The sequence below is a fragment of the Armigeres subalbatus genome, chromosome 1 (genome assembly GCF_024139115.2).
Source record: "Armigeres subalbatus isolate Guangzhou_Male chromosome 1, GZ_Asu_2, whole genome shotgun sequence".
Classification (NCBI taxonomy): Eukaryota; Metazoa; Arthropoda; class Insecta; order Diptera; family Culicidae; genus Armigeres; species Armigeres subalbatus.
The window spans coordinates 314,816,953-314,829,749 of NC_085139.1; the positions used below are offsets into that span (position 1 = coordinate 314,816,953).

Sequence of the window (12,797 nt, forward strand, 5' to 3'; positions counted from 1 at the left end):
TTATAATTAGGTTTTCGGAACATTTTTACTCTTATAGTCATTGAGACATCAGATGTCAGATGACGATTATTATGAAATAAATAAATAAATAAAGTATGAATAAATTATCCCAAAGAATAGAGTCTCTTTTTAGCTTCCCGAATACCTGCATCCCAAATACCAGTCTATTTCGCTGACCTTCTGCGTGTCCCATCAGAGGCCGGTTAATGTTATGGTTTATGTGGAAAACTTGAATCAGATGGAAGATTCGGCTTCCGACAACGTGCCTTCCGCCCGGACCACGGCTCAGGCTCATACTTCGCCGGATAAGATATGTGCTCCATGACGTGTTACTGCAGGATATGACAAGCCATCAGCCGTCTCGTCTAGGACTTGGAGATTCTCTACACCCTGTCGCCAATCTTCAACGAATACTCTCATTGCTTCGCTCTCCCTGTACTTATTGTAGGGATCGAAGAATCCCTCTATTTATTGTAGGGGATCGAATACGGATACGTTGGAGAATGACCGATCTCTCCCCCTGAAGCTCGAGACCACTGACATAGGGTGAGGGGCTTTCGTGACAATTCAGAGGGATATAGAAGGTCGGTGGCAGAACTCTGGAGCGTACAGAAACCACGAACACAAGTTTACGATCAGAACATCACCTTTTCGGATTACAATTGCCATACCTTCTCCACCGAAGCTGCCACGGCTTTAATCGAAGCCACGTATGAAGTGAGAAGTGAGTTGTAAGAAGTGAAAATTGTGAAGTTAAAAGTTAGAAAATAAAAAGTGAGAAGAAGAAGTATGAAGTAAGAAGTGAAAAGTGAAATGTGGGAAAAGGTAAATTGAGAACTGATAACTTCTGCCTTCTTCGTTATTCTTCAATAGCTCTACATATCAACTGGAATTTAGCCTTTTTTTCAACATATTATTCTAATAGCCATTGCATGAGTATGTATCATGTATGGCAAGTACATTGGATACACTATGACTAGGGAGTCGGTAGTATTTCTCACCCGAAAACATCCTAGACCGGACCGAGAATCGAACTCGCCATCTCCGGATTTGCAATTCTACACCTTTGCTGGCAAGGCTGACTGCAGAAGCTTATTTTTAACGAAATAAGCTCTTCATCGGCTTCCAATGTTTGTTGGGGTTTCCTTTTTCTATCTTTACAATGTTCTGAAAACTTATATGTGAATATGTACACTATGTGGAAGATATTGATTTAAAAAATGTATTGGGACTCGAACCCACGACACTCAGTACGCTAGACTGGTGCTCTAACCAACTAAGCTACGAAGGACCTCTTCTATCTTTCTTCTTCTTTCTTTAACTGCCATCTTCCTTCTTCCTTCTTTGATCTTCTATCTGCGATCTACCTTTTTCCATCTTTTTTCTTTCTACTTCATTTTTGCTTTTCCTTTGTATATCTTCCTTCTTCCTTCTTCATTTTCCCTTCTCACTTCTTTGTCTTTCTTCTTCCTTCTTTTATTTCTTTTTCTTCTTCCTTTTCCTTTCTTCTTTCTTCCTCTTCCCTTCTTTCTTCTTATTACTTTTTTATTCTTGTTTTCCCTTCTTCCTTATTTCTTCTATTTTCTTCATTATTATTTGTTTAATCTTCATCCTTATCTCTCGCTTCGCAGTAAGTAGTAATGGGCCAAACACAATTGATACGTTTGAGTGCGTACTGTCAAAACGCACGCAAACGTATCCATTATGTTTGGCCCATAAGAAACACGCTATTTCACTTATCACTACTTACATATCACATCTCACTTCTCACCAATAACTTCACAGCACTCATTTTTCACTTGTCATTTCTCACTATTCATTAGTTCTTCGAAGATCTCGTTTCTCACTTCTCATTTTTTCTTTTCGCTACTCACCAATAACTTTTTCACTTCACATGCTTTAATTCAGAAACATATTTCAACTAATTGTTGGCTGTTCAGCCACATTGAGAGTTAACGTAAAGTCAATGTCAACTTCTTTCTACGAACAGCCTAGATAGCCGTGCGGTGCGGCAGCTGGTTATCTGGCTAAGAATAACATTACGGATTGCCTGTTCCAGTGGTAAAAGTCCACCATACAGGTGACCCCTAATTCTCGGTGTAATGCGGCTTTATGCTTACCGTGCCTACGAATGAATGGTTAGGGGCGGTCTAATAAGAACATCAGGCATCAGTGAAGCATCAGGGCCCCTTTCACAGTATTTAGCCCTCGCTGCGCTAACCGGAGCTATGGCGTAATTGACTGTTGGCACCGCTACCACCCGGCATCGAGAAACCCTGAGTTGTGCGCACCTGGCGCATGGTGCATCCGTTCGCTTCAAACGATGTTGTCGAGGCGAAATGATAGCGAGCAGTATGTTGGCGTGAGAGGGAGAAGAAGGTAAAAAACCAAGGGCCTCATACGCCTGTCACTGGCGAACAAAGCTCGTGTACTCTGCATCGAAGACTAGAACCGGTGTTAGGACGCAATCGTTAATGCGCACATATTTATATTCGGTTAGTTACTGCAAATAAATTCTTTTTGGAGTCTCTATATTCAAGCAGGTATCTCAAGCATACAACATCGTTATATTGCTGCATGATTGAGTGTTTAATTTTGATAAAATATCGAAAACAAAAGTGTGCATAAAAATTGCCTCGCCATAACAAAAAGGTGGTAGAGAATTAACACTGTTGTTTACATTTTAGAACCAAATCCAGATGTCGCACATGTCGGGGTAGGGCTTTATTTCTTCGCCTTCTCCCCCTGTAAAAAACTGTGAGTAAAAACATAAACAAAGAGGACATTGAAAAAATAGGCAGTGAAGAAATTTGAAGTAGTTTAAAGTAGTAAATAGTAAATTAAAACCGCAGTTTTGTGTGCGTATCATATCAAAGGTGAGGGTGAATTATAGTTGAAATCGTAAAAGCACTAGATACAAGAAAGTTTTATTTAAGATATTGGAAGCCGCTGTTGGTCTGACCGTGAGCCGCCGTACCTGTAGGGAAGAAAGAGAATTATTGTAAAACCATTAAATGTGAGTAATAATATTAGAAATACCTGAAAAGAAAAAGGAAAATTATAGTGAAACTTGTATATCTTTTTTCCGTTGTTGAATTAATAAATATAGTTTTAAGCTGTTGCACAAACTAAGCACTGCTCTGGAAATTGGTTTTATTAGGGTGGTCCAAAAAGGAACAAACTTGAAAATTTAATGATGTTCCGACCAAATCCCAATATGCAAAGTCCTGATAAAACAGGTTTTAGTTGCGTGGCTTGTGATCGTCCGGATGATGCAGAGTCCCAAATGGTTTTTTGTGACCACTGCCAGCAGTGGTACCATTTCGGCTGTGTTGGCGTCACAGCAGAAGTAAAGGACATTTCCTGGTGCTGTCAAAAGTGCAGTGGAGGTGGAAGTGATGACTCCGGTTCGTCCGAGCTGCAAGAGGAGTTGAAGAAGCTCGAAAAGGAGAAGAAGAAGCAGAAGCGGGAACTGGAAAGAGAGAAGATTTTGCATCGGAAGCGCCTGGAGGTCCAACAGGAATTGTTTGAGATGCGCCAGCAGCTGGAAAAAGAAAAACGGGACATGGAACTGGAGTTCGAGAAGGCACAAATGGAGAAGAAGATCGCCGAAGAAGAAGCCCACCAGAGGAAACTGGACGAAATGCGGATGGAAATGGAAGAAAAGTTGCAGCAGTTGAAGCTGAAGCGGAAAACGGAAACGGCCGATGGAGAAAAGAAGTTGAAAGGAGCTGTCAGTGGTGTCAAAGTGGGAAGCTCGAAAAGCGGCCCAAGGAAGATTGCGGAATTGGAGCATTCGAAGCTGGGGAAAAACCTCGAGAAGAAAAAGTCGGGGAACAAAAAGCCCGGAAAAGCGGATGTAGCGATTGCGAAATTCAACGATCCGAGAGGAGCCTACCGCAAACACTCGACGCCGACAGTTGCTCAGCAACTCGCACCAAAGTCGGTTGGAGATCCATCAACTTTGCCGGAGAGTTTTCTGATCGGGCGCGATGGAAATTCGACGCCTGTCGGACGCCCAGGGGTTCCCAAACCGGAAAAGGTGAAGCGTAGCAACAAGTGGCAGATAGCGGAAGAAGAGTCGGAATCTGAAACGAGTTCCGAAGAAGTAGAAGAAGAAGAGTCCGCTGAAGAGGAGGAAAGCCAAGAGGAAGGAGGACTTCCCTCCGAGGAGGAAGAGAGCTCTCCGGAGGAGGAAGAAGGTTGTACGGAGGAGGAGATTCGGAGAGTTCCGAAGAAGAGAAAAGGCAAGAGAGGTCACGTCAGAAGCAAAGAGGAGTCAGGCAAGGTCGACAAAGTCGGCAGCAAGAACCAACGAGGGCGCAGATGTCCGCTCGTCAGTTCCTGTCCAGGAAGTTGCCAACTTTTTCTGGCAAGTTGGAAGAATGGCCGATGTTCGTCAGTAGCTACGAGACGTCGACGAAGGCGTGCGGCTTTTCTGACGTGAAAAATTTGGCTCGGCTACAGGAATGCTTGAAAGGTCAGGAAGCGGTCAGGAGTAGGTTGCTACTGCTGAAATCAGTCCCGATAATAATAGAGACGCTGCAGATGCTGCATGGGAGACCTGAGCGTCTGTTGAACATGCTACTTGCAAAAGTGCGCAACGCAGCGTCTCCGAAAGCGGACCGGTTGGCGAGTTTCATCAGTTTCGGCGTGGTGGTTCAACAGCTCGCTGACCATCTAGAAGCTACAGGGTTAACTTCGCACTTGGTGAACCCCATGCTTATTCAAGAGCTGGTAGAGAAGCTGCCTGCAGGAACGCAGCTGGAATGGGTACGATACCGAAGAAAAAGCAAGGTGGTGACGCTGCGAACGTTGTCCAATTTCCTGTCACGTATAGTGAAGGATGCAAGTGAAGTGGCGGCCTACGGAGAAGCATCCCGGTCCGGAGAGCTCGGTTCGAAGAAGGCGAACCCAAGAAGCAGAGCAAGCGAAGTATACATACACGCGCATGACGCGGTGGAGAGTATAAAATCGAGTCCGCCTGCGAAGGAGAGAAGGCCGTGCAGGATCTGTGGAAGAGTAGATCACCGGATCCGTAACTGCGATAAGTTCCGTAGAATCCACTACAGTGAGCGATGGGAAGCGGTTCGCAGATGGAAGCTGTGCCAGCTGTGTCTGAACGAGCACGGTACTGTCAGCTGCAAGTTAAATTTTCGTTGCAACATCGGCGGGTGCAAGGAGCGCCACAATCCACTTCTGCATCCACCGAGATCAGTGGCTGCTCGAACTGCAATATTCACGCTACTCAACCAAAGCCATCCGTTATTTTCCGTATGATGCCTGTCACCCTGCACAGCGGAATCTACTCGGTGAATACCTTTGCCTTCCTGGACGAAGGTTCTTCCTATACGCTGGTGGAGAACATGATGATCGACCGACTGAGAATTCGTGGTGTAACGCAACCACTACGAGTGACGTGGACCGCTGGAGTTTCACGAGTCGAGAAGGACTCGCAGTGTGTAAGCATGTTCATTTCCGCTCGAGGATCAGCGCAACGTTTCCTCATCAAGAGTGCCCACACGGTGGAGAGTCTCAAGCTTCCGCAACATTTACTAGCTGTGTCGGAAGTGGTGAAGCAGTACAGCCACCTTCAAGATCTGCCGATCGCAGATGTTCCCCAAACAACGCCACAGATTCTGATCGGGCTGAAGGATATCCATCTTTACGCTCCGATTGAATCTAGGATAGGCCGGCCGGAAGAGCCGATAGCAGTCAGGTCGAAATTGGGGTGGACTGTCTACGGACCGACCGGCGCGAATGCCACGGAAGGTGGAATCGTCGGACATCACGCTTGTAGCTCGGTAACTAACCAGGAGCTGCACGACCTGCTGAAGAGTCAGTACACTCTGGAAGAATCCGGCATTTCTGTGGCCTTGCTTCCCGAGTCAGAAGAAGACAGAAGAGCAAAAGAGATTCTGAGGAAGACGACAAAAAGAATAGGAGATCGCTTCGAAACGGGACTGCTGTGGAAAAACGACTGCTCCGAGTTCCCAGATAGCTACCTCATGGCCGTTAAGCGGCTGATTGGCCTGGAGAATCGTCTCAGGAAAGATCCCGAACTGTACGCCAAGGTGAGGACCATGATCGCCGACTATCTAGTCAAGGGGTACGCACACAAGGCGACGTCGTTCGAGCTAGAAGCGCTAGGTTGCAGCAAAGTGTGGTACGTGCCACTGAATATCGTCTACAATCCGAGAAAGCAGAAGTTTCGTCTGGTGTGGGACGCAAGAGCAGAAGTGAGAGGAGTATCTTTAAACTCGAAGCTGCTGAAGGGGCCGGATATGCTGACTGCCTTAACAGCGGTAATTTGCAAGTTTCGTGAACGAGAAGTCGGATTCGGGGCGGACATAAAGGAGATGTACCACCAGCTACGGATCCGAGAAGAAGACAAGCGAGCGCAGAGATTTTTGTTCCGGAACGATCCATCAGCGAAACCGGAAGTGTACGTGATGGACGTGGCGACGTTTGGGTCTACGAGTTCACCGTGTTCAGCCCAATACGTGAAGAACTGGAATGCAAGAGAATTTGCAGGGCAATTCCCGGCGGCGGCGAAAGCCATCGTCGAAAATCACTACGTCGACGACTATTTCGACAGTTCAGATACAATCGAAGAAGCAGTGGCGCTTGCGAAGGATGTGAGATACGTCCATTCCAAGGGCGGTTTTGAGTTGCGAAACTGGGTTTCCAATTCCAGAGAGTTTCTGGAGGCCATGGGAGAACGTAAGGAAAATCAGTGCGTGCTTTTCGGTGAGGATAAGGAGTCCGGCTCCGAGCGGGTGTTGGGGATCGTGTTTAGCCCAGCAAACGACGAAGTTTCCTTTTCGACCAAGCTCAGGGAAGACCTGGTGCCTTTCCTGTCCGGCGAGCAGCTGCCGACAAAAAGGATCGTGATGAGCTGCGTGATGAGCTTCTTCGACCCGTTGGGATTACTCTCCGTGTTTACGTTCTACGGGAAGCTGCTGATTCAGGATCTCTGGCGAAGCGGATGCGAATGGGATCAGCAGATCGGTGATGAAGAGACAGAGAAGTGGTACCAGTGGATCAGGAGGCTTCCGGAAGTCGAGGAAGTGGGAATTCCTCGTTACTATTTCTGCGGTGGACGTTCTCTGCATTACGCCAGTCTTCAGCTACACACATTTGTGGACACAAGCCAGGACGCGTACGGAGCAGCAACGTACATCCGAATTGAAACAGACTAGGGACCGATATGCTCGCTAGTAATGTCAAGGTCGAAGGTAGCACCGTTGCAACACATGTCCATTCCCCGTTTGGAGTTGCAAGCAGCAACGCTAGGAGCGAGGTTCTTACGTTAGAAGTCAAGCGTCGTTTCATGTGGTCCGATTCGAAGACCGTACTCTCGTGGATCCACTCCGACCACCGTCGTTATAAACAGTTCGTGGCGTTCCGGATCGGAGAGATACACAGCCTAACGAAAATAGCGGAATGGCGTTGGGTGCCGACTAAGTGCAATGCGGCCGACGCGTTAACGAAGTGGGAGAAGGCGCACAGCATGCATTCCGATGCTCTGGCCCTGGATTCCTGTACCAGCCGGAGGATTGTTGGCCGAAGCAGGACAGCATCGCACCAAACGTTGCCGAGGAGGTTCGAGCGTGTGTCCAGTTCCACGATATCGCCATCACCATGTCGATAGTAGATCTGCAACGATTTTCTAAGTGGAGGGTATTAGTGCGGACGGTGGCATGCGTCTATCGGTTCGCGTCGAACTGTCGAAGGAAAAAAGATGGATTCAAGATCGAAGCAGTTCCAACTACAGAAGCGGTGAAGAAGGCGGTTATAAAAACTGTACGATCGACGACGGTACCGTTGAAACGTGAAGAGTACCAGAAGGCGGAGGCGTACCTCTGGCGGTCAGCCCAGGCCGATTGTTTCGGCGACGAAATCAAGACGATCAAAAAGAACCGGCAGCTACCGTTACAGCAGCAGCAGCAATTAGAGAAGAGCAGCAATTTGCACAACCTGAGTGCCTTCCTAGACGCTGAGGACGTACTGCGAATGGAAGGTAGAGCAGCGCAAGGTTCGTCGCTGCCGTTCGATTCCCAATAATTCTACCGAAACAGCATCTGGTGACTGACAAGCTGCTAGAATACTACCATCACCGAGTAGCACATGGAAATGTGGAGTCTGCCGTCAACGAAATCCGGCAAAGATTCAGCATTCAGAACCTGCGAGCAGAGTTGAAGCGGATCGGGAAGTCTGCCGAAGAAATGCCGAGCGAGGACACCGAGAATGGCTCCATTGCCGGAGTCGCGCGTCACGCCGGAACTACCACCGTTCGGCCACACAGGCGTGGATTTCTGCGGTTCAGGTCACGGTCACAGTCGGTAGAAGATCGGAGAAGCGGTACATCTGTTTGTTTACCTGCATGGCTACAAGAGCTGTCCACCTCAAAGTCGCTCACAGCCTGACGACTCAAGCGTGCTTGATGGCCATTTGGAGGTTCGTGTGCCGCCGAGGAAAACCGTTGGAATTCTACTCCGACAACGGCATGAACTTTCAAGCTGCGAGCAAGGCGATTGTGAAGCAAATCGGAGAAGAATGTGAGGACGAATTCACGGATTCCAGAACCCGCTGGAACTTCAACCCTCCCAGCGCACCTCACATGGGTGGAGTCTGGGATCGATTGGTCCGCTCCCTGAAGGCAGCATTAACCGTGCTAAACGACGGGAGAACAATAACCGACGAAGTGTTGCTGACGACGATTGCGGAGGCTGAAGACCTAATCAATTCCCGGCCGTTGACATACGTCGGCCTGGAACCGGGAACAGAAGAAGCGTTGACGCCAAATCATTTTGTTCGTGGCGTCGGTACGATCGGTGAGGAACATCCTGTTCCACCTACGAGCGAAGCCGAAGCACTTCGAGACCGATACAAGCGGTCACAGCGTTTGGCGGACAAACTATGGGCTCGGTGGGTGTCCGAGTATTTGCCGTCGATAAATCATCGGGCTAAGTGGCATACTGACGTGCCACCAATAGCAAGCGGTGATCTGGTGTACATCGCGGACGACGCAGTGCGGAAGAGCTGGATCCGCGGCATCGTGCTAGATGTCTACCCGAGGGCGGACGGCCGAATTCGACAAGCGATGATGCAGACGGTTAAGGGTAAGTTTAGGAGGCCGGTGACGAAGCTTGCGGTGCTGGAGGTCCAGGATGGTAACTCCGGCGTTGCAGAGGCCCCACCAGAGATACGGGGAGGGTATGTTGGCACCGCGACCACCCGGCATCGAGAAACCCTGAGTTGTGCGCACCCGGCGCGTGGTGCATCCGTTCGCTTCAAACGATGTTGTCAAACGAGGCGAAATGATAGCGAGCATAATTCTCAGTGAGTATGTTGGCGTGAGAGGGAGAAGAAGGTAAAAAACTGTGAGTAAAAACATAAACAAAGAGGACATTGAAAAAATAGGCAGTGAAGAAATTTGAAGTAGTTTGGAGTAGTAAATAGTAAATTGAAACCGCAGTTTTGTGTGCGTATCATATCAAAGGTGAGGGTGAATTATAGTTGAAATCGTAAAAGCACTAGATACAAGAAAGTTTTATTTAAGATATTGGAAGCCGCTGTTGGTCTGACCGTGAGCCGCCGTACCTGTTGGGAAGAAAGAGAATTATTGTAAAACCATTAAATGTAAGTAATAATATTAGAAATACCTGAAAAGAAAAATGAAAATTATAGTGAAACTTGTATATCTTTTTTCCGTTGTTGAACTAATAAATATAGTTTCAAGCTGCTGCACAAACTAAGCACTGCTCTGGAAATTGGTTTTATTAGGGTGGTCCAAAAAGGAACATGACTTTTTGCTTCTCCGAGATAATCGGCTACTCTTTTTCAATCTGAACTTGAGGTTAAATAAGGGTGGGGCTATGAATATGTGTTTTACTTAGTTTTTCAACAAATTGTCACCTATATGGATTTGCATTATGCGTTTTTCACAGTGCACTCTGTGTTTTGTCTTTGACGTTCGTCCATTGTTACGTCTCCAGTGTTTTTGTGGCACCTCTTTTAGTCTTTGCGTGTGAACCTTGTCCAGTATATTTTATGCTTCGTGTTTCATTGCGCATAGTATGTATGTATTATTAAATGTATCCTCCTTCTCCAGAAACCTCTTCCATTCTCCTTTCCAACTTCACTTCCTCTTCATTTCCCTTTTTCACTTCCTTTTCCGTCAGGTAAATGATGAGAAAGGCCAGTGAAGGCGATGGCACAAATCTCCCAAATTGAGGGGAACGTACCTCCTGAGCCGACGTACTGATACCTGATACCTGATATACATATCACATATCACTTCTCACCAATAACTTCACAGCACTTATTTTTCACTAGTCACTTCTCACTTCTCACTATTAATTTCACTCTTCGAACATCTCGTTTCTCACTTCTCATTTCTTCTTTTCGCTACTCACCAATAACTTTTCACTTCACATGCTTTAATTCAGAAACATATTTCAACTAATTGGCAAAATGGCGTGACGGCTCGACCAAATGACCCTTTCGGTCAAATGATATTCGGCTAAATTGCATTCGGCCAAATGACCCTTAACCCTGGATATAGAGCATTCTCGACAGTACACTACGTTTGCCTGGATTCCAGGGCGCTACGGAGTTTCCGGCAGCACTCATACTGCACAGTGTTTTATTTAGTTATTTTCACGATCGAAATGCAAAATCTCGAAAATTGTTGATTCTGGATATAGGGTTTGTTCACACAAGTTTCAAGATATTTAGGAGCGAATCTTTCAATAAAAACAGTTTGATAAATAATCTTCCTAAAAGTGAATTGAGAATATTGTTTTTCCACCAGAATGATCAATTATCAAAAAGATTTATATCTTACAATACTGGACAATAAATGAAATGAAAATGGAAATGGAATGAGATAGACACGAAGTGTGTTGCGATGATTTTCCCCAGGCTCGAATGAAACCTCCTTGACAGCATTGTCCATTATGCAAAGCTTAAAAAAACTAGTTTCTATTCCAATCTTCCCAGAGCAACAAACTATTACAAAGTGAATCAGTATTTCAGGATGCATGTATGCGCCGGTAATTGCAGTAATATATCCAGTGTTGCCAGTTTCACTAATAACTTCAACTCTTCTCAACATAGTGTCTTCCGCAAAGTTGTACCATACGTTGAATCGAGCAACTTTGCTGAACATGCTGAGTTTCTTTCTCTTATATATAACAAGCTTAAGATGTTTTATGTAAAAACCCCTTTGAAATATTATTTTTCATTCTAACTCTTTCCCATTTTCCGTCTCTTCTACAAAGTTGTTGAACAAACAAAATAACATGTTGTGACATTCCATCTCAAATACAACAAAAGTTATCTTTAAATTATACATATTTTAAGGTATTTCCACTTGTTATTACTCCCTTAATTGCAAAATAGACGCAAATTTCTTCAATATATGCTGAAAGTCGCCCATTTCATCTTCCTACTGACATTGAAAACTTGTGTCGACAAGAGTCCTCTCGATTGCCGTGTAAAAAAAACTTGTAAACCTATGGAAAATCATAATATTTGAATAACTTTGGTTTAATAAGAGAAAGAAAGTTACAATGTTCAGCATAAACATTTATTTTTTCTGGTTTGAACTTAAAAGTATAAATTTCATAACTTTTCATTAAAATCCAGCAAAAATATAAAAATATTTCGTCTTCAGATTGTCATAAGTATCAGTAGTGATGCTTCGAGTTCATAAAATGCAAAACTTGTGATACCTCTCACACAGATACTATCAAACGCCACAGCAACTGCTGGGTAAGTTCCTTGTGCGTTTGTCCGCTTTGCCGCTCTATCGTTGAACACGCATTCTAACGCCTCTTGTGCGAAAATCGTGGTGCTAAGGAATAAGGGTTGGAAAGAGGGGCGCATATATGATCTTCTCCACTTTGCATCAGCCCTCCAGCTTAGCAGCTATTCCTGTTGACCTCGGCTTTTGGCCTAATGGCTATCAGTCGGATACGAAATGAATTATGGAAAATTATTCTAGAACATGGTTTTCCAGCAAAACTACACCATTCTACACCATTTGTAACCTTAGATGGATTGAAGCAGGGTGATGCACTCTCGAATTTACTGTTCAATATAGCGCTCGAAGGAGTGGTTAGGAGAGCTGCTGTGCAAAGAAGCGGAACCATTATCACTTATACAACACGGCAGACTACGGTGGGCTGGTCACGCTGTTCGTATTTAAGCGAAGCTTTAAGCGATGATAATATTCAAAAGTGAACTCTGGAGAGGCCTTAGGTTTCGTGGAAGGCCGCGTACACGGTAGCTTTTCGCAGTTGAAGACGACCTGAGGGCGCTAAACGTTCAGGGCGACTGGAAGCGATTGGGTCAGGATCGAGTCCAGTGAAAGATACGAAAGATACGTAGGCTTACTCCTCGATATCAAGTAGGTAAGATTTTTAAAGTTCCATGGGAAATTATTTAGTGTATTAGTATTTCACGATTTTATTAATTTTACTCGTTATTTTCACATGAGATAATATCGTAGGGGAGACTGGGTAGACTTGATCCCCTTTTCTGATTTCCGATGAATCACAGCCAAAAAATAAATAAACATCCGCGATTTCCACACAGACTCTCTAAGAAATATATAATTTAACATAACTGATGTAAAACAGTCCTTAAATTATTGTTGTTATTGATACACAATCGACTTTTTAGAGTGCTGTCAAAAATCGACTTTTCAAATATTGGGGTGGAATTGATCCTTCTCCAAGAACTTGCTTTGATAAAAGTAGAAAGGTGCCCTCAGATTTTTAAAATAT

At 45.3% G+C, this 12,797-nt stretch overlaps 1 protein-coding gene across 1 annotated transcript; it reads left to right on the forward strand.

Moving 5' to 3' along the window:
• The first annotated feature begins 3,217 nt into the window (after positions 1-3,217).
• On the forward strand, positions 3,218-4,447 carry LOC134207577 (DNA ligase 1-like). Its single transcript, XM_062683285.1, has one exon. It carries the CDS (start codon positions 3,218-3,220, stop codon positions 4,445-4,447), a length of 1,230 nt encoding a protein of 409 aa, XP_062539269.1.
• The last annotated feature ends 8,350 nt before the right edge of the window (positions 4,448-12,797 follow it).

Excerpts from the sequence above, each read along its gene's own strand:
- LOC134207577 (XM_062683285.1), top strand. The coding sequence starts at position 3,218 with ATGCAAAGTCCTGATAAAACAGGTTTTAGTTGCGTGGCTTGTGATCGT.